The sequence below is a fragment of the Pan troglodytes genome, chromosome 18 (assembly GCF_028858775.2).
Source record: "Pan troglodytes isolate AG18354 chromosome 18, NHGRI_mPanTro3-v2.0_pri, whole genome shotgun sequence".
NCBI lineage: Eukaryota > Metazoa > Chordata > Mammalia > Primates > Hominidae > Pan > Pan troglodytes.
In genome coordinates, this window is record NC_072416.2 from 54462080 (window position 1) to 54483120 (window position 21041).

Here is a 21041-nt window from a genome sequence, read left to right on the forward strand (position 1 = left end):
GTCCATCATGAAACTCTGCTATCTCTACCTTCAAAATACAGGCAATCGCCACATGATATTTTCTGTCAGCAACAGATACAATAGTGGTCCCATAAAGTAACACCTATTTTTACTGTACCTTTTCTATATTTAGATATGTTTAGATACACAAATACTTCCTATTGTATTGCCTATAGTATTCAATAGAGTAAAATGCCAGGTTGTTCGTAGCCTGGAAACAATAGGCTATACCATATAGCCTAGGTATATAGTAAGTTCTACCATCTAGATTTATGTAAATGCACTCGATGATGCTGAAACAACAATGAAATCACCTAACAATAAATTTCTCAGAGTGTAAATGACATACCACTGTATATCCAGAGAAGCCCACTTCTTACTACTTCCACTGCCAAAGGCCAACACCTGGTTCAAGCTATCTGTGTCTCCCTGGGATTATTCTATTAGTGTATCAACCATTTTCCCTTCTACTGTCACCTGCTTAGACAGTCACTGAAGTCATTGTACTCTTTTAAAATGTAAATAGACCCAAGATAATTAAAAATATGTAAAAATATGTTCACATAAAAACTTGTGCACAAATGTTCATAGCAGCTTTATAATTGCCAAAAAGTGGAAACAATTTAATGAATAAACAAAATGTGGTATACCCATAGAATGGAATACAACTCAGCCATTAAAAGGAATGACGTACTGATACTACCACAACATGGATGAACCTTGAAAACATTAGGCTAAGTGAAAGAAGTCAGATGCAAAAGGCTACATATTATGATTCCATTTATGTGTAATGTCCAGAATAGGCAAGTGGTTGCGAGGAGCTGGGGGGAGGAGAGAAGAGGGAATGACTAACAAAATTGGCACAAGGGTTTCTATTTGGAGTGTTAAAAAGTTCTGAAATTAGGAAATGCTGATGATCGCCCAACATTGTGAATATACTAAAATCCAATGAATTATACACTTTCAAGAAATTGAAATTATGTGGATAATTGTGTTATGTGGATATTATCTTAAAAAATGTTCTCAAAAACTCCAATGACTTTTTTTTTCTTTTTTTTGCTTCAGAAATCTTCTCATTTCTTTAAGTCAAAGCCAAAATACTTAAAATGGCTTTAAGTCACCTATTAGTTTTTTGTTTGTTTGTTTGTTTGTTTAGACGGAGTTTTGCTCTTGTTGCCCAGGCTGGAGTGCAATGGCGAGATCTCGGCTCACTGCAACCTCCGCCTCCAGGTTAAAATGATTCTCCTGCCTCAGCCTCCCGAGTAGCTGGAATTGCAGGCATGCACCACCACACCTGGCTAATTTTTGTATTTTTAGTAGAGACGGGGTTTCACCATGTTGGTCAGGCTGGTCTCGAACTCCTGACCTCATGATCCGCCCGCCTCGGCCTCCCAAAGTTCTGGAATTACAGGTGTGAGCCACCGTGCCCGGCCCCACTATTACCTTTTTGGCCTCATCTCCTACTGCCCTCCCTCTCCCTCTCTGCTCTTGCAATAGCTGAAATAGGCCAGGCGCGCTTCATGCTCAGGACCTTGAATGCTTTGTGCCTTGATACTGCCTTGCCACACTTCCCAGCCTCCTTCAAGTCTTTGTATCACCTCCCTGAAGTCTACCTTGGCCAACCTGTTTATAATTGCAAACCACTCCCCAGGCTTAGCACTCCCCATTCTTTCCCTGGGTTTCTTTTTTTCCTTTATGCACTTCTCACCATCTTTATACTAATCTGCTTTTTGTGTCTGTTGTCTGTCTCCTTCAGTGGGCATGGAAACTAGACTATAATAACGACTTAAGTATTTGTTTAATGAATAAAGCACAGAGGGTAATAACTTGTCAAGTCACAGACCCATCCAATGGAGGGGCCCTGTATTAAACCTAAGCAGCCTGGCTTCAGAGTCTGGGCTCTTAATGACAATGCTAGGACCAGAACACTCACTAAACTGCTCTCCTTTGTGTGTCTCTTATGTGAAGGAAATCCCTTTTTTTTTCTCTCTTTTCATGATCAAGTCTGATGATTTGAAGAAGAGAAGAGAGCCTCACATCTCCACTTTAAGGTAAACAAGTAATCATATTTGTTGGGTGCTAATATGTGCCAGGCAGAGTAGTAAGTGCTTTAAATGTTACAACATTGTGTATGTCATATAATTCTTGTTGACATTGTTAACCCACTTTGTAGAGGAGGAAAGAGACCGAGAAATTGAGTTTGCATAGCTTAAAATTAAGGGAGCTAGCATACAAACCTAAGTCTGTCTGATTCCAAGGCCCAAGTTCTCAGTGATAAAATGCTCAATCTTGTTAGTAATCAAGGAAACAGAAGTTAACACTGGAGATACCATTTTTCACATGTTAGGTTGGTAAATATTAAAAATAAAAACCCTAGTGTTGACAGATATAGATAGATAACTTTATACACTGCTGCAGTCTTTCTTCAAAGATGGTTTTGAAAGATGTATCAGAACCCTTAAAAGTATGCATATCTTTTTGTAGAACAGTTTCACTTATAAGAATTTATCCTGGGGGCCCGGCGTGGTGGCTCACGCCTGTAATCCCAGCCCTTTGGGAGGCTGAGGCGGGTGGATCACCTGAGGTCAGGAGTTCAAGACCAGCCTGACCAACATGGAGAAACCCTGTCTCTACTAAAAATACAAAATTAGCTGGGCGCGGTGGCACATGCCTGTAATCCCAGCTACTCGGGAGGCTGAGGCAGGAGAATCGCTTGAACCGGGGAGGTGGATGTTGGGGTGAGCCGAGATCGAGCCCGTTGCACTCCAGCCTGGGCGACAACAGCGAGACTCCATCTCAAAAAAAAAAAAAAAGAAGTTATCCTGAGAAAATAAGGATATGCTCAAAGATTCCATACAAGATTATTTATTGTAATATTGTTTATAATATTGAAAAATTTATACAAATTTGATCGCCCATGGAGATTTAAACATAATAGTACAAAACATAAAGTGGAAACTATACAACCATTAAATATGATATACATGAGTTTTGACACATGAATGTGGTAGTTATCTATGTTCTCAATTCTAAGAAACTTTTAACATTTTAACACCTCTGGGATCTAGTGTCTCACACAATCACTTTTGTGTCCTACTTTAATTGACAGCATTTTTTTCTTAGTGATATATGAAATAATGATACTTAACACATTTTTGTCAAGAGAAAAAAAAATACACACAATTTGATGCTTTGTTGTTTTTTCTGACCAATGGATTCACATCACGTGATCTTATTTTAAAAAGAGATACACACACCTACATTTGGATGTCTGTGTGTATAAAGTAAAAGATTTGGAAAAATAGAGTATTTAACTCTTGCTAGTAGGAATACAGATTTTTTTAAATAGTTTTTTACTTACATGGGATTTTTTTCCTAGTTTCTATAATGAATAGATGTTGCTTTGTAATAGCTGTTTTTCACCTATATGGTATAAATTATTTATTCTCATTATATTTTTTCTCTGCAGTACTTCCATGTATTATAGGCAGCTTGCAGAATTTCTTCTAAATCCTGAAGTATTGCTTGTGTGTTAATTGTAATGCATTATGTTTCATATTTACTTAGACTTTTTTCCCCCTAAAGAAAGATTATCATGAATTAAGGCATTATCTCCTTAGTTCACAACACCCCTCTGCTAAGCATTTCATGTGGAACTGAGTTACATTCCACACCAAAGGCTTACAGCCAGATGGTGAGCAAGCTGCAACTCCGTAATCGTTACAGAGAGCTGATCTTTTTATTTCCCACTTGGATTCTGTGAGTTCCTTCATGAATACAATTAACAAATGCTAACAATGACAAAATAAGCCTGTCCTTGTGACACTTTCATAGAATGAATAGAAGAGCTTTTTCTGGAATTTGTGAAAGCTAATGTTACCAGTAAAGGATTTAAGACTATTAGTTGCTTAGAGTATCAAGACTTTGAAGAAATATTTATCACTCACATTATCTGAAGCCTGGTTCAGCAGTTTGCTATCCTGACCCATTTTATATAATTTCCAGCTCTGCCTTTAAAAGTTACATGGCACCTCTGAGTGGACTGACTGAGCACAATTATTTTATGGAATGTTCTTTAAGCTTGTTCGCAGCTGATAATGGAATTTTTTGGTTTTGATAGTATATAACATAAAAAGGTATTTGGTAATGAAATCTTAGAGATCAACCTGGAGATTTGATACTTAGTTATAAACAGGACAGTTCTATTTTATGGGAATTTGAGTAATGTGCATTTGGAGTAGGATGATCCAAAAAAATATTAAGTATCTTTGTAAGCGTAACTTGAACTAATGTAAATCTTTTTAAAATGTTTTTAATTCCTCAAGGTTAGTAATAATTCATAATTTCAAAGTTGATTGGCTGAGTGAGTTATAAACTGTGTTAAGAGATTTCTACATGGAGAGCCAGTTTAGCTGGTAAATGGAAACGTTCACCATCTTCTACTGGTATCCTGTTAGCATCAGAACTTCTATGAAGGATTTCACTCATTATTATGCATTTAATTCAACACTCATCATTATTGCCATTTAAAGTTGTTTTAATCTTCTAAAACAGTGCCACCCAAGTGTTCATTAAATGGCAGTACCAGTATTAGTGCTTGTGATTTATAATAAATGTATATTTGGTCTTGGTCTCTATTCCTGGCACAGACCTCTCTGACCTCCTGCAAGGGAAGAGAGGCTGGAGGTTGAGTTAATCACCAATAGCCAATCACTTAATCAATGATTCCTTCATAATGAAGCCTCCATCAAAAACCCTAACCAAAGGAGTTCAGGATTGATGAACTCCCATGGAAGTGCTGGGAGGGTGGTGTACCTGGGGAGGACGTGGTGTGGAAGCTCCACACCCCTTCCCCATACCTCACCCTATACATCCCTTCCGTCTGGCTGTTTCTCAGTTCTGTCCTTTTATAATAAACTGGTAATCTAGTAAACAAACTTCTTCTGAGTTCCGTGAGCTATTCTAGTAAATTATCAAACCCAAGGAGGCAGTAGTGTGAACCTCCAGTTTATAACTGTTTGGTTAGAAGCATATGGGTCACAACTTGAACTTGTAATCAGTATCTGAAGTGGGGTTGGGGGAGAGGGCACACTGGGGGCAGTCTCATGGGACTAAGCCCTTAACCTTTATTAATGCCTGGTAGATAGTGTCAGAATTGAATTGAATTTTAAGACACTCAGCTGGTGTCAGAGAATTGGTCAGTGTGGGGGGATAAGCCCACACATTTGGCATTGGAAGTGAAGTAAAGTGTGTAAAGAAAAACAGTTGAGGCCAGGTGCTGTGGCTTATGCCTATAATCCCAGCACTGGAGGCCGAGGCGGGCGGATCACTTGAGGTCAGGAGTTGGAGACCAGCCTGGCCAACATGGCAAAACCCCATCTCTACTAAAAATATAAAAATTAGCCGGGCGTGCTGGTGCATGCCTGTAGTCCCAGCTACTCGGGAGACTGAGGCAGGAGAATCACTTGAACCCAGGATGCAGAGGTTGCAATGAGCCGAGATCACACTGCTGTACCCCAACCAACCTGGGCAACAGAGCAAGACTCTATCTCAAAAAAAAAAAAAGAAAGAAAAGAAAAGATAAACAGTTGAGCTTTCCATTTTAGTGCTGAAAAACTTGTCTGAAAATCAGTAACTTGGACTAGACCACTGGTGTGATGAGTTGTTATGACAAAGGCCAAACTGCTGCCATGACAGGGCATACTTTAAATTTAGGAGAAAGAAAATACTGAGAAAACATGAACCATTAGAACAAAAAATAACAAATATAATGTAGGTAGAGACTTACATTTATTTTTCTGGGAACATTAGACCTAAACTATGCAAATTTGAACTGAGAAACATTTCTCAGAATGTCTCAAATGAGATCTGAGAATGGATCTCTTGAATACAATGTGATCTCCAGGAAAGAAAAGTTGTGGCCTAGATCCAAACAGTTGTGACCTAGATCCCACACTGTGGCATAACAAGTTATCTTTTGTTTACATTTCTAGGAAAATTCTGTTTGAAGATTTCCGGTCCTGGCTTTCTGATATTTCTAAAATTGACCTGGAATCAACCATTGACATGTCCTGTGCTAAATATGAATTCACTGGTAAGGAAGATAAAGGCCTGGTGTCTGTAAGATATAAAGGCTTTAACTCAACATTAATGGAGAGATGGAATCTGTGTACCAAAACACTCGACTGAATGTCCCTGCAAAGCATCCGGATCTTCCTGATAAAGACCCAGTTCATAGACAGAAATACCCACCTTATTGAAAGGCATAAGCAGTGGTTGTCTTTCAGAATATGATGAAAGCTACTGACCATATTTTCAGCAAAATCCCCATAACATACATACACACCAACTGTACATACAATATCAAGAAATTCAGAGTGATATATAAACTCTATTCTTAGACTTCCTAAGGAACAACCATCTCCTTCAATGCCATTCTCCCTTCTCTTTTTTATTTTGAAGGCAATAAGTGAATGCATTCTTAAAGGAAAAAAAATCAAACAATATTGCAGGTATATGGTGTAAACCATGATAGCCTTCTTCACCTTCTCCCTGCTCCCTCTTCTCTTCAGAGGTACCTATTGTCACCAGTTTGGGGTGCATCCTTCCATTTCTCTTTCTGAGCATATAAGTGGTCTTTTTGGATATAAGCTTGGTTTTTCACCCAGAAGGAAAAGGTTTTTTCTTTTTTAAATTTTACTAAATAAAATAATTCTTTGAGTGTACTCTCATACACTGTCCTGAAAGTATAGATGGCTCACAACTTTTAGAGGATGACTTGGTGATACATAGGAAAAGCCATATCATGTATCTTCATTTACTGCCATGTCATTTCTTTTTTGGGTTTTTTTTTTTTTTTTTTTTTTTTTGGTTTGTTGGTTCGTTGGTTCATTTTGAGACGGAGTCTCCCTCTGTTGTCCAGGCTGGAATGCAGTGGCGTGACCTCGGCCCACTGCATCCTCCGCCTCCTGGGTTCAAGTGATTCTTCTGCCTCAGCCTCCTGAGTATCTGGGATTACAGGCATATGCCACAATGCCTGGCTAATTTTTGTATTTTTAGTAGAGATGGAGTTTCGCCAGTTGGCTAGGCTGGTCTCAAACTCCTGACCTCAAGTGATCCGCCTGCCTTTGCCTCCCAAAATAGTGGGATTACAGGTGTGAGTCACCATACCAGAATTTTTTTTTTTTTTACTTTGAAGTAATTTCAAACTTGCAGAAAAGTGGCAAGCATAGTACAAATAATTTATTTTTTCCTATTTTACTTGAGAGTAAGTTGTTGGCATGATGTTCTATGACCCCTGAATACTTCAGTAATTTCTACAAGGACATTCTCCTACATGATAATCATAAACCATCAGAATCAGGAAATTTACGTTGATGCCTTATTCCACATCAATGGATTATCTAATCCTCAGGCTCCATTCAGGTTTCATTATTTGGTCCTTTATAGCAAAAGGACCCAGTCCAGGATTGCATGTTGCATTTAGTTATAATATTGTCTCTTCAGCCTCCCTCAATCTAGAACAGCCCCTCCATCTTTCCTGGACTTTCATGATCTTTATGCTTTTGAAGATGTAAAGATGAGTTATTTTGGAAAATTTTCTTCAGTTTGGGATTGTCTGATGTTTTCTCATGATTAGATTCAGGCCATATATTTTTGGCAGGATTACAGAAATTAATCCTGTATTCTTTTCACTGTATCAGGTGGTGCATGGTTTCAATGTGTCACATTATTAGTGATATTAACTTGGATCACTTGATTAATGTGGTGGCTGACATCAGGTTTTTCCACTGTTCTTTTTCCCTATCAGTATATATTTTGTGGGGAGATACTTTAAGATTATGTAAATATCCCATTTCTCATCAAAGTTCGATGTGCTTATTTTAGCATTCTCTGATGTTTCTTGCTAAATTATTACCATGAAGGTTGCCAGATGGTGATTTTATAACACAATCATTTCTCTACATTTATTGTCATTCCACTCTAGAGAAGACCTTTCTCCTGATTTATTTATTCATTCGTTTATATTGGTATGGATTTATGGATTGCTGTTTGTGTAATGAGCTGTTACCAGTTACTATCATTATATTGATGCTCATACTGTCCCTGGTTTACCAAGGAGAACCCCGTCAAACTGACTTCTGCATTCTTTTGCTATGTCCCCATCATTCTTTTTTTTTTCCTACTTTCTGCAAAACAAGATTTTCCAAGCTTATCTTTGTATTTTCCATGCCAACGTCCTAGAATGACCTGGAGTTGGCCATTCTTCCAGAGAATCCTGGTTCCTTTTAGTGAAGAAAGATACTTAACAATCAAGATCTGGACTCTTAAGTGTCTTTGCTATTAGGGTGTCACTGCTCCCAGACCCTTTCAGTTTGAAGAGGTGGTGAATATCTGTATACATGTATATACACATGTGGATGCACACACATACATTTACATTTGGAATGTATTTCTTTTTTTTTTTTTTTTTTTAAGACTGTCTCTCACTCTGTTGCCCAGGCTGGAATACAGTGGTGCGATCTTGGCTCACTGCAACCTCTGCCTCCTGGGTTCAAGCGATTCTCCTACCTCAGCCTCCTGAGTAGCTGGGATTACAGGCGTGCACCACCATGCCCTGCTAATTTTTGTATTTTTAGTAGAGATGGGGTTTTGCCATGTTGGCCAGGCTGGTCTCCAACCCCTAACCACAGATGATCTGCCTGCCTTGGCCTCCCAAAGTGCTGGGATTACAGGCGTGAGCCACCGTGCCCGGCCTGTATTTCTATATATAGATATATAAAACTATAGATATAGGAAACTGAATTCCCATTGATTCCTCAAGTTCCAATTGAACACCACAGGGTTCATTCTAGATTTCTGCATTTCCATATTTGTAACTCTCTTCTTAAACAGTGAGAAACCTGGCTTCCATTATCTTCAATGTATTTATTGAAACAATCCCTCCATGTGTAATTGGTTGCAGTTCACCATAGCCTTCCCTCCCTCTCAGCCTGCACAGATGCCTATCTTGCTAGCCCCAGGACAACAAGTGCAAAAGATCCATGTACAATAATGTTCATTAAATTAGTCTTTATAGTAGCCAAGAAATAGAAACAACTTAACAAATAGAAAATCTATTAAGGGTGGAAGGAGGTAAGTTCATAATCCATATAGTAGAATAACTACAGCCATTAAAAGTGATACCAAGTGTGTATATTGATAGGGAAAGATACTTGCCATGTAATTTAAAAAGCAGGCCACAAATAGCCACTGTCGGATGCTATTTTTTTTTAAGTAAATACATATATGTAGGAAAAATACTGGAAGATGATATGTAAAAATATTGTTAGCGATTATATCTGGGCCTATCTAGTTATGTGCTCTTTATTTTTAGAGTTTTCTATATTGACTTATTTGTTTACTTATAAAAGAGGAGAAATAAGTGTCATTTTAAAGCTGGAGGACATTTAAAGCTGGAGCTGACATTACAGTTGAATGTCAAACGGACTGATATTAAATGCAGAGTCAGGTGTCAGCTGGTCACTATCTGCAGGGATCTAAGGTGTCCATTAAACTATTGCAGATGCCCTGCTGTGCCATGATGATGAGCTGGAAGGGCGCCGGATTGCCTTCATCCTGTACCTGGTTCCTCCCTGGGACAGGAGCCTGGGTGGTACCCTGGACCTGTACAGCATTGATGGTAAGATAAGTATAAATGCATGCACTTCACCACCAGTGGCCACTTCTCAGTTAAAGCTGAGTCGATTCAGTATCATGTTTTTGTATACAATGTCTGTACTCCTCGAAGTGGAAGCTATTTATTATAGTAACTACCTCAAGAGGAATAAATGCCAGCCCTGACAACCACCTCTTTAAGTTGGACTTAAAAATGACTCCAGAGATCAATTAGAATCCATTTAAGATGAGAAATAGTCAGACCAAGCTTCTGAATACTGACTGTGGAAGGGTGGAGTGCATATAAGGCTGCCTGTGGCTATGAATCTGCCAGGACCAGTCCATTTGACAAAGTCTAGGTTTTTTTGAATGTCTAGCACCAGAAGTTGACTCCAGGAAACTTTGAGAACTTATTCCAGCCCTTCTCAATAATAGATGGATGGTGTAGTAAGAACAGATGCCATGTAGTCAAACTCGCAAGTATGAGTGAAGCAGATGGAAAGGGCGGTATTTCAGGGTCTGAAGGGCACATCTAGATGCCCTCAGAAGTTTGGAAATTGTCAAGAGTAAAATGAGGCAGGCTGGAAGTGGTTAATGATAATTTATTGATGTGTTCTTTCCTGGTGCAGAACACTTTCAGCCGAAGCAGATTGTCAAGTCTCTTATCCCTTCGTGGAACAAACTGGTTTTCTTTGAAGTATCTCCTGTGTCCTTTCACCAGGTAAAGATTGTAAGCCACAAATAGAGTACCAAGGATTATGTTTTTTAATCACCCATTATCCAAACATGACAGCTTCCTGTTAGACTTGTTATCTGATGTTGTTTTAATGCTTAGCATGGAGGACCCTGAAATTAATGTGCATTGGCGGTAATCCCCCTATTCTTTGTGTTGATGTGCTGCTGGGCTTCTCCTTTCAGGTGTCTGAAGTCCTGTCTGAAGAAAAGTCACGTTTGTCTATAAGTGGCTGGTTTCATGGTCCATCGTTGACTCGGCCTCCCAACTACTTTGAACCCCCCGTACCTCGGAGCCCTCACATCCCACAAGATGTAAGAAGAATTGCTGATATCCTTATCTTAGGAGCTATAGCATATCGTTTGTTTCTCTGATTTTAAAATTAGCTGTTCCATTTAATGAAACTGGACCTTGAGCTTGCCCCTTTCCACTTTTCTTTTTTTTTTTCTTCCTTTTTTTTTTTTTTTGAGACAGAGTCTTGCTCCGTCGCCCAGGCTGGAGTGCAGTGGTGCGATCTTGGCTCACTACAACCTCCACCTCCTGGGTTCAAGCGATTCTCCTGCCTCAACCTCCTGAGTAGCTGGGCTTACAGGTGCCCACCACCACACCTGGCTAATTTTCATATTTTTAGTAGAGAAAGGGTTTCACCATGTTGGCCAGGCTGATCTCGAACTCCTGACCTCAAATGATCCACCCACCTTGGCCTCCCAAAGTGCTGGGATTACAGGTGTGAGCCACTGCACCCGGCCTACACTTTTCTTAAGTAAACTTTTGAGAGTGTCTTTCTCAAGCAGAGTTTTCCAGTACTTTAATAGGAGAAACTTATAAAATGAGGATTTGCATGTATTTTATTAGTGTGAAATGATGTAAGAGCAAAAGCAATAGGAATTATTAACTCACATTTTGCATCTGCTGCCTCTTCGTAAGCATGAGATTTTGTATGATTGGATCAACCCTACTTATCTGGACATGGATTACCAAGTTCAAATTCAAGAAGAGTTTGAAGAAAGTTCTGAAATTCTCCTGAAGGAGTTTCTTAAGGTAAGCTTAGCGTATGTTGTTCTGAATATTTTGTTTGGCATGCAATTTTGCTTCCCAAATGGGTGAATAGGCATCACTGGGGAGTTTTTGTTTTGTTCCTGATTAGAATGTTTTTGTCATTCCCTTCTTCAAATGAAACATAGAAATGATGATAACACTAACATTAGTATCAGCGGTATGCTTAGTGGGTTAAGAATCCCTTGGATATTCCCCAGTTCTCTAGAGTCTTAAACACACACACACAGAGAAGCTTCCACCCTGAAAAGGAGTTGTGTGTAGTTACCTTTCTATTCATCTAACAAATATGGTGCTTCTTATTACTTTTAAAAATAGATTACTAATAGATCAGTATCTGTTGATGAACATTTGACAGTGATGAGGTAGCTTGTTATAGTGGAAAGAGATTAGAAATCAGAAGACTGGCCAGGCACAGTGGCTCATGCCTGTAATCCCAGCACTTTGGGAGGCCGAGGTGGGCAGATAATCTGAGGTCAGGAGTTCAAGACCAGCCTGGCCAACATTGTGAAACCCCATCTCTACTAGAAAAAATAACAAAAATTAGCCAGGCATGGTGGCATGCACCTGTAATCCCAGCTACTCGGGAGGCTGAGACAGGAGAATCACTTGAACCTGGGATGCAGAGGTTGCAGTGAGCTGAGATTGCGCCATTGCACTCCAGCCTGGGTGACGGAGCGAGACTCCGTCTCAAAAAAAAAAAAAAAAAAAACAGAAAACTTATTCTCATGCCCTGGCTCTGTGGTTTTACTAACCTGGGCAGATCACTAAATCACTCTGGGTATTTATTTTGTCTTCAGTTAAACTGGGATTCATACCTGCCTTGTCTTTCTCATAGAGTTGTTGTGAAGGCCAATAAGATAACTTTTGCTGGCATGGCACTTTACAGTTGACTGTGGGTCCCATGGAGCCATGGTCCCAAGAGCTATTCCTCCATGAAAAAAGGTTGAGAGACTCTACATCCTGTCTCTCTCTAGCAGTTTTATAGCTGACATTAGCATATTAAGGTTTTGAGAAGTATTATAGTAAATAAACTGAATACCCTATTCAATTCAGTTTACCTAAACCATCCTATGGGATCTTTCCTTTTTCATGCATTTATAACTGATAGGACTGCTTGGGAAACTGCATTAAACAAATAAATGGAAAGCCTCTTGTGGAGAATATTTCAATGGATTAACCAGCTTCCTGTGTCGTACCTAACTTTTTGAATTTAGAATGGTTATTAAATTAGGGGCCTAGAGAATCGGAATTGTTATACAGAGATTGTCATGGTAATGACCTTGATTGTAATGCAGTTTAATTTTTTATCCTCAAAACATCTTGTGAGTTGTATTATGGTCTGTATTATGATCCTCATTTTATAAATGCAGCAGTTTGGGAGGTTGAACAGATTGACGTAAGGTATATAACTACTTAAGAGAATGAGCCACAATGGCACTCAGGTCTCTTGGCTAAAGCAGGCCAATGATGTATCCAGTCTTCACCCTGGCTTTACCACAGGAGGAGTAGGGGATCTTGTATGAAAGGAGTGAGAGTCGGCCAGGCGCAGTGGCTGACGTCTGTAATCTCAACCCTTTGGGAATCCAAGGTGGACAGATCACCTGAGGGTCGGGAGTTCGAGACCAGCCAACATGGAGAAACCCCATCTCTACTAAAAATACAAAATTAGCCAGGCATGGTGGTGCATGCCTGTAATCCCAGCTACTTGGGAGGCTGAGGCAGGAGAATCGTTTGAACCCAGGAGGTGGAGGTTGTGATGGGCCGAGATCACGCCATTGCACTCCAGCCTGGGCAACAAGAGTGAAACTCCGTCTCAAAAAAAAAAAAAAAAAGGAATGAGAGTCAACTGCACCTTTTAGGAATCAGCCAGATTGATGTTTGGCAGAGCTGCTGTACCTGCCAAACCAGTGTGGGGTAATAGGGAGATCTGCTGAATGCTTCTTTATTTGCTCATTTTCTAGCCTGAGAAATTCACGAAAGTCTGTGAGGCCTTGGAGCATGGAGATGTGGAATGGAGCAGCCGAGGTCCCCCTAACAAAAGGTAGAACCCGTCATCTGAGATATTTGCTTCTACATTCAGCACCTATAACATTTTTTTATAACTAGTAAAATGACAAAAAGCCTAAAGGAAAAATAGACTGAGGTGATGACAGGCAGTTCATGAAAGAAAATCAAATAACCAACAGGAAAAAATATACAATCATGCACCAAGGCTCACACCCAATAATAGGACACTTGCCCTAATGATGTTTTGTTCTCAGGGACATCCAGTAGCAGGATGTCCTAACAAAATCTCACTATTGTAATAACTTGTGCCTTAGTAAGCTGTGCCAAGATTTAGGAAGAGAGGTACAAAGCTAATGATCAGCTTTTATTCTATGAGTCATTTTACATCTGTGGCTTTGATGAACAACTTGACGTTGCTGTTTTTCAGGTTTTATGAGAAAGCTGAGGAGAGTACGCTTCCTGAGATATTGAAGGAGTGCATGAAGTTATTTCGCTCTGAGGCACTATTCTTGCTGCTCTCCAACTTCACAGGCCTGAAGCTTCATTTCTTGGCCCCTTCGGAAGAAGATGAGATGAATGATAAAAAAGAGGCAGAAACCGCTGATATCACTGAAGAAGGGACTAGCCATAATCCTCCTGAGCCAGAGAATAATCAGACGGCCATCAGCAACAACAGCCAACAGAGCAGTGAGCAGACAGACCCAGAGCCAGAGGAAAATGAAACAAAGAAAGGTAAGCTGTTGTTAGGATTTGTCCTTACTTACCATTAACCATTCACCATTCAAACATGTATTCATTCAACAAACATTTATTGAGCATCTACTGTGCCCTAAGCCCTATTTCAGGAACTGAAGGACAAAACAGACAAGGTCTCTGGTCTTTGGGAGCTTACATTCTAGTAGAAGAAGACAGAGATTAAATGTATACACAAACAACAAGAAAACGTCAAGTAATGATAAGTGCTATGCAAAACATTGTAATAGGGTTATATGACAAGAAATGACTGAGTAGGCCAGGTGCGGTGGCTTACACCTATAATCCCAGCACTTTTGGAGGCAGAGGCAGTCTGATCACCTGAGGCCAGGAGTTCGAGACCAGCCTGACCAACATGGCGAAACCCCGTCTCTACTAAAAATACAAAAAAAAAAAAAAATTTGCCAGGCATGGTGGTGAACGCCTGTAATCCAAGCTACTCAGGAGGCTGAGGCAGAAGAATCACTTGAACCGGGGAGGAGGAGGTTGCAGTGAGTCGAGATTGCACCATTGCACTCCAGCCTGGGCAACAGAGCGAGACTACATCTCAAAGAAAAAAAAAGAAATGACTGAGTAGCCTCTTAGGCGAATAGATGATCTAGAAAAGTCTCTCTGAGGAGCGCCATTTAAGCTCAGATCTGAATATAACAGCCTAAGAACATTGCTTGAATTTGGACAAACAAGTAGAAGGAAATTATTACAAGTAGAAGTTTAGTCATCTGCCAACAAGATGGAGAAGAGAGAAATACAAGAAATTTAAGAGGTAACACTCCTGTGAAAATATTGGCACCATTAAAAAGTAGCAACAAATTCAGCTTAGATGTTTCAGCACTTATTACTATGTCAGTGAGAACATCTGTCACCCAGTTTACCATTCCCTGCTTCCACTCAAATTTCTTGAGAACCCTGTGCAGTTAGGAGAGCAAAGACAAGGGGTGGATACTTGTGGAAACAAAATCAGTGGTTTGAGATGCTAACTGAAAGCAACATAACTCATTCTGTGGCCTTCCAAAACTAACTGAACAGTCACTTTGGCCACTGCAGATATTTAGTAAAACCAGACCCAGGTGGCTTTTTCTGTGCTATCTTAATACACAGGGTAGCCTTTCTTTGAAAGATTAGTTTTCCATGTTAATTGATACTGGCATTTATGCCCAGACCCTAAGAGGAACCAGAGTCAGTATCCATGGAGTCTGTCTCAAAGGGATTTTTTAAAAAACTTATCCACTTCTGTTTGTTTGTTTGTTTGTTTTGAGACACGGTCTTGCACTGTCACCCAGGCTGGAGTGCAGTGGTGCAATCACAGCTCACTGCAGCCTTGACCTCCTAGGCTCAAGCGATCCTCCTGCCTCAGTATCCCAAGTAGCTGGGATCACAGGCATATGCCACCACACCCAACTAATTTTCTTGATTTTTTTTTTTTGTAAAGATGGGATCTTGCCATGTTGCCCAGGCTGGTCTCAAACCCCTAGGCTCAAGTAATCCTCCTACCTTGTCCTCCCAAAGTGCAGTGATTACAAGCGTGACCAATCACACCTGGCCAAAACTTGTCCAGTTCTATTCCTTTTTTGGTTTCATTTTTACGGGAACCTGCAACTTAGGATAAAATCTATATGGGCAGCCAAAAGATGCTTTATTCCATTGTTGAGCACCTACTGTATACAGGGGGCCTTGGGTGAAAGCAGAGTGGGGAATACAAAAGTGAAAGAGAAAAGTCACTGTTGACGAAGTTTACCATCTTGAAGAAAAGCTATAAAGCTTGGCAAAAGCTATCAAATTGCTGGGCATATGATAGCAGTGCTAAACATTGGCATAGCTAGGGCACATCTAGTGAGATAACATTACAGACCTGATAACTTGAAGATGATTTTAAAAAATAAAAATACGTCAATTTCAGAATGTTAAGAAAACAAGAAAAAGGAAAATAATAATCTACAAGTGGCCATATTAGCATTTGGAATATATCCTTCCACTGTTTTTTTGCTATGTAGACATATACATGTATACACATACGGGGGGTATATTTTTACACATGTATTTTTAATGAGATTATACCATATATATTGTTCTGTATTTTTTCCACTTAATATTTCATAAACCTCTTTCTGATCCTTTTACATCCTTTATAACAATAGAACAGGTTTGCACACCCTCCTCACTTAGGAAACCTTCCACCAAAGCAGTTTTGCTTTTTTTGTTTTGTTTTGGTTTGGTTTGGAGACAGAGTCTCGCTCTGTTGCCAGGCTGGAGTGCAGTGGCATGATCTCGGCTCACTGCTACCTCCGCCTTCCGGGTTCAAGCGATTCTCCTGCCTCAGCCTCCCGAGTAGCTGGGACTACAGGCGCATGCCACCACGCCCAGCTAATGTTTTGTATTTTTAGTAGAGACGGGGTTTCACCGTGTTAGCCAGGATGGTCTCCATCTCTTGACCTCATGATCCGCCCACCCTGGCCTCCCAAAGTGCTGGGATTACAGGAGTGAGCCACCACGCCTGGCCACCAAAGCAGTTTTACATGTATCTGCTTTCCAACATTGCATTTCTAGAAGCTTTTATTTCAAGAATGTATGCCACAATTAAGTTTTGAAAAACACTGTTCTCTAGTATAATTTTTAATGCTTGCAATCTATTGGATCAGATGACCTTAACCAGTCCTGTGTTGAGCATTTAGACTTTTTCCAGTTCTTCACTGTCATAAATAAACGACACATCCATTGTGTCTTCAGAATGCTTCTCAGAAGTACAGATACATCAAAGACTGCTCAAAATTTTAAGGCAGTTGCCAAATTGCCTCCCCAAAACTTGTGTCAGTCTGCACTCCCACCAGCATTGTACATGATGATGTTTTCATTCTTCCTAGCAAACTGTTATATTTTCTTTTCCAACTTGCTTATTCTTTAGGTGAAAATGGCATTCGCCTATCATCGACTAATGGTGCGTGGTTGTATATTTTTTCCTATTGGTTACTTGATTTTTTTTTTCATGAGTTGCCTGTCATTACCTCAGTGTATTTTTCCTTTGGGCTTTTTGTCATTTTATTAGTTAATTTTAAAAACTTACATATAGGAGTATTAACCTCCTTTTTTTTTTTTTGAGGTGGACTCTCGCTCTGTCACCCAGGCTGGAGTACAGTGGTGTGATCTCAGCTCACTGCAACCTCTGCCTCCCAGGTTCAAGCGATTCTCATGCCTCAGCCTCCTAAGTAGCTGGGATTACAGGCACACGCCACCATGCTCAGCTAATATTTTCATATTTTTAGTAGAAACAGGGTTTTGCCATATTGGCCAGGCTGGTCTTGAACTCCTGACCTCAGGTGATCTGCCTGCCTCAGAGGAGTATTAACCTTCTGTTTAACAGATTGTAATAGTTCATTTTTTAATTTTGTTCAGCATGGTTTAAATTTTATAAAATATTTTAGTAATCAGGTCTATCTTTGCCTTTCCTGGTTTCTACTTTAGGTAGTAACATGCTGAGAAATCTCTAAGGTTAGATAAAATAATATTCATGTTGTATTTTTTATTTTTTTGCAACTAGACTTCTTTTCCATCTGAAATTTATTATTATAGAGAGAAATCAAAATTCAACTTTTTTTTTTTTTTTTTTGAGATGGAGTTTCACTCTTGTTGCCCAGGCTGGAGTGCAATGGCACAATCTCGGCTTACCACAACCTCTGCCACCCGGGTTCAAGCAACTCTCCTGCCTTAAGCCTCCTGGGTAGCTGGGATTACAGGCATGCACTACCACGCCTGGCTAATTTTGTATTTGTAGTAGAGATGGGGTTTCTCCATGTTGGTCAGGCTGGTCTTGAACTCCCGACCTCAGGTGATCCGCCCACCTCAGCCTCCCAAAGTGTTGGGATTACAGGCATGAGCCACCATGCCCGGCCCAAAATTCAACTTTTTTACCCCAAAATAGAGCTGGTAATTCCTGACAATCTTTTATAAGGCTGGATTGGTAGAATAGCACTTCAATCAAAGGTTTGTGGGAATGGTTTCCCTGTGTTGCTGTATCATTCCTAATTATCATTCCCTTGCAATCCAACAGTTCTATCAAGGTTATTTTTTAAAGTTTCTCATCTTTTTTTTTTTCCTTAGAATCAAGTGTTCCCATGTGCCAAGGGGAACTGAGGCATTGGAAGACCGGTCACTATACTTTAATTCATGACCATAGCAAGGCTGAATTTGCCCTAGACTTAATTCTGTACTGTGGCTGTGAAGGTAAGAGGGAGGAAAGCAAGCGGTGGATTATTCCCCGTAGGAGGGGCAGTCTCTTCTGAGGGACCCTTTCCAGCTGAACCAATTCATAAGTAATTTGCCTAGTTCAGAATCTCACATCATGGGATCTCAAAGTCGAAGGGATTTTACGGGTCATGAATTCCAGTCTCCCAGCTCAAAATAGGATTTATATCTGTGACTAGGAAATGGGGAGATGGACCACACCATAATTTTCCCCTAAGTGTGCTCCCAGATCTATAGATTTTATGTAATTGCCCTTCTGGGAATATTTAGCATTTAATTCTCTCTTAATTTTCATATTCAAAGTTTATTGAAATAAGACTGCATTTCAGTTCAGCTGTCTCAGGAAATTAGGCATTTAGGGGAAGGCAATCCATGATAAACTAGCTGATAAGTTCAAGCTCATAAGTCATAGAACCAGTTACTGCTGAACTCCCAGATCCCCCACTGTTAAGCAGCATGGGATCAGTGATTTAAGTAGATGGTGCAACTCTTTCAATAGGAGCTTTCTGAATGCTGTTTGTTTTTCTCTTGTAAGGCTGGGAGCCAGAATATGGCGGTTTTACTTCTTACATTGCCAAAGGTGAAGATGAAGAGGTAAGTTTCTTCTGATAGCAAACTATCGTTTTTAGTTATTGAGAATGCTTTCATTTTTCAAAGACCCAATTTTTATGACCTTCTACCAGTGTCTTCAGCTAATAAATCTCTGCCAGGCAATGGTTCTAATTTCTAGTAGAAAATACTCAGGATGGAATAAAGATGCTAAAGGATACTCAGTAAGCATTTATTTTACCCTCCTGAGAAATTCCAAATTAAGAGCCATATGGTGCATTCCCACAAATCTTACAATGTAGTAAGAAATAAATGTAATAGGTAAGTACCTTTCTAGGTATATGCTGGAATAGGGCTTGTTGGAAAATGGCTTGACAGCCACCCCTAGTAAATGTTCATTCAGAGGACCCCTCTATCCCCAGATTAAGTGCTTGATATGGAAACCATCTGTTCCATGGTTAATCATCCAAGATTTGAGAATAAGTTCTGTGTTCTGATGTGTCACTGTATTTGTCTTTTTCAGCTGCTAACAGTGAATCCAGAAAGCAATTCTTTGGCATTGGTCTACAGAGATAGAGAGACTCTGAAATTTGTCAAGCATATTAACCACCGAAGCCTGGAACAAAAGAAAACCTTCCCAAACAGAACAGGTTTCTGGGACTTTTCATTCATCTATTATGAATGACAGCACTGGGCAAAGCTGAACAAAAACGTGACCCTTCGTAATTACTGGGAAGTCTGGAAGAGCTAAGCATGGAGTCAAGGAGAACTACATGGTACCTTGCCTGACAGTGTTCTTAAAACTGGTTGTCTTTTACTAGGACTCATAATGATTGTCCTCAACCGAGACCTTGAGCTTGCAGCTACGTACTTATCTCTTGATTAAAAAAAAAAAAAAAAAGTTGGCTTTTTTTTTTAACATTGAGTCCTTTTTCCATATTGGCTTCTTCAGTGAATTTTTAACTTCAATTTTTTTTTATTGAGGTAAAATATTTATAACATAAAACTGACCAGCTTACCCATTTTTAAATATGCAATTCAGTGGATTACGTACACTCTCATTGTTGTCCAGCCATCACCATCATCCATCTCCAGAACTTTTCCATCTTCCCAAATTCTGTGCCCATTGAACAATAACTCCCCACCTCCCCTTCCCCTAGCAACAGCCATACTTTTTGTCTCTATCAATCATCAACTTCACTACTCATATTTCTCATATAAGTGGAATCATACAGTATTTGTCCTTTTGTGACTGGTTTCACTTAGCATAAAGTCTTTAAGATTCATCCATGTTTCCAGTGTTTCGGTTTTTTTAGAAAAACTCATACGTGATTGCAGCCGGGCATGGTGGCTCACGCCTGTAATCCCAGCACTTGGGAGGCTAAGGCAGGCGGATCACCTAAGGTCAGGAGTTAAAGACCAGCCTGACAAACATGGAGAAACCCCATCTCTACTAAAAATACAAAATTAGCTGGGCGTGGTGGCACATGCCTGTAATCCCAGCTACTCAGGAGGCTGGGGCAGGAGAATTGGTTGAACCCAGGAGGCGGAGGTTGCAGTGAGCCGAGATTGTGCCATTGCACTCCAGCCTGGGCAACAAGAGTGAAACTCTGTCTCAAAAAAGAAAAAAGAAAAAAACATAACATAAATGATTGCAGAATTTTGTTCTTCTCAATCATGCTGGTTTAGAAAATTATGGAGCCTTACATCCTGATCATGCTGGGCCTTAGAATTCTGACACAGTGAGTCATCACATTTCCTCCCACTGCCTGTGGCCTTGTTCCACCATGACTCTCACAATACAGTGTAGGCTTAGTGTAGTATTACTCCCTTGGAAAGGGTCTGGCCTACCATCACATGCCCCAAGAAACTTCTGGTTGGTAAAGAAGATAGGCTGCTTATTGCCATGTGTAGTCACTTCCAAGTGCCCACTGCCTTTCCATCCTGCAATTGTGGCCTGTGTATAATTAAATGATTTTAGCCTCACATGTTGCTTCTGTTTTCCTAAATACTGTAGGGTCAACTATATAACTAATTGCTTTTTATT

The 21041-nt window shown here is 40.0% G+C and overlaps 2 protein-coding genes across 4 annotated transcripts in view; one reads left to right on the forward strand and one right to left on the reverse strand.

Moving 5' to 3' along the window:
• Positions 1-20980, forward strand: part of OGFOD1 (2-oxoglutarate and iron dependent oxygenase domain containing 1) — a 26206-nt gene extending 5226 nt beyond the window's left edge. For both annotated transcript variants that reach the window (XM_001135958.8, XM_009430845.5), the window contains exons 3-13: positions 2005-2051; positions 5994-6094; positions 9566-9682; positions 10287-10378; positions 10576-10704; positions 11318-11431; positions 13411-13490; positions 13884-14188; positions 18302-18424; positions 18981-19039; positions 19518-20980. In XM_001135958.8, coding sequence (XP_001135958.1) covers positions 2005-2051; positions 5994-6094; positions 9566-9682; positions 10287-10378; positions 10576-10704; positions 11318-11431; positions 13411-13490; positions 13884-14188; positions 18302-18424; positions 18981-19039; positions 19518-19679 — 1329 coding nt within the window. In that variant the 3' untranslated portion in view covers positions 19680-20980. The remainder of the gene's footprint in view (positions 1-2004; positions 2052-5993; positions 6095-9565; positions 9683-10286; positions 10379-10575; positions 10705-11317; positions 11432-13410; positions 13491-13883; positions 14189-18301; positions 18425-18980; positions 19040-19517) is intronic.
• Positions 13802-21041, reverse strand: part of BBS2 (Bardet-Biedl syndrome 2) — a 50875-nt gene continuing 43635 nt past the window's right edge. For both annotated transcript variants that reach the window (XR_008540039.2, XR_010152347.1), the window contains exon 18: positions 13802-14092. The gene's annotated coding sequence lies outside the window, so the exon portion shown is untranslated. The remainder of the gene's footprint in view (positions 14093-21041) is intronic.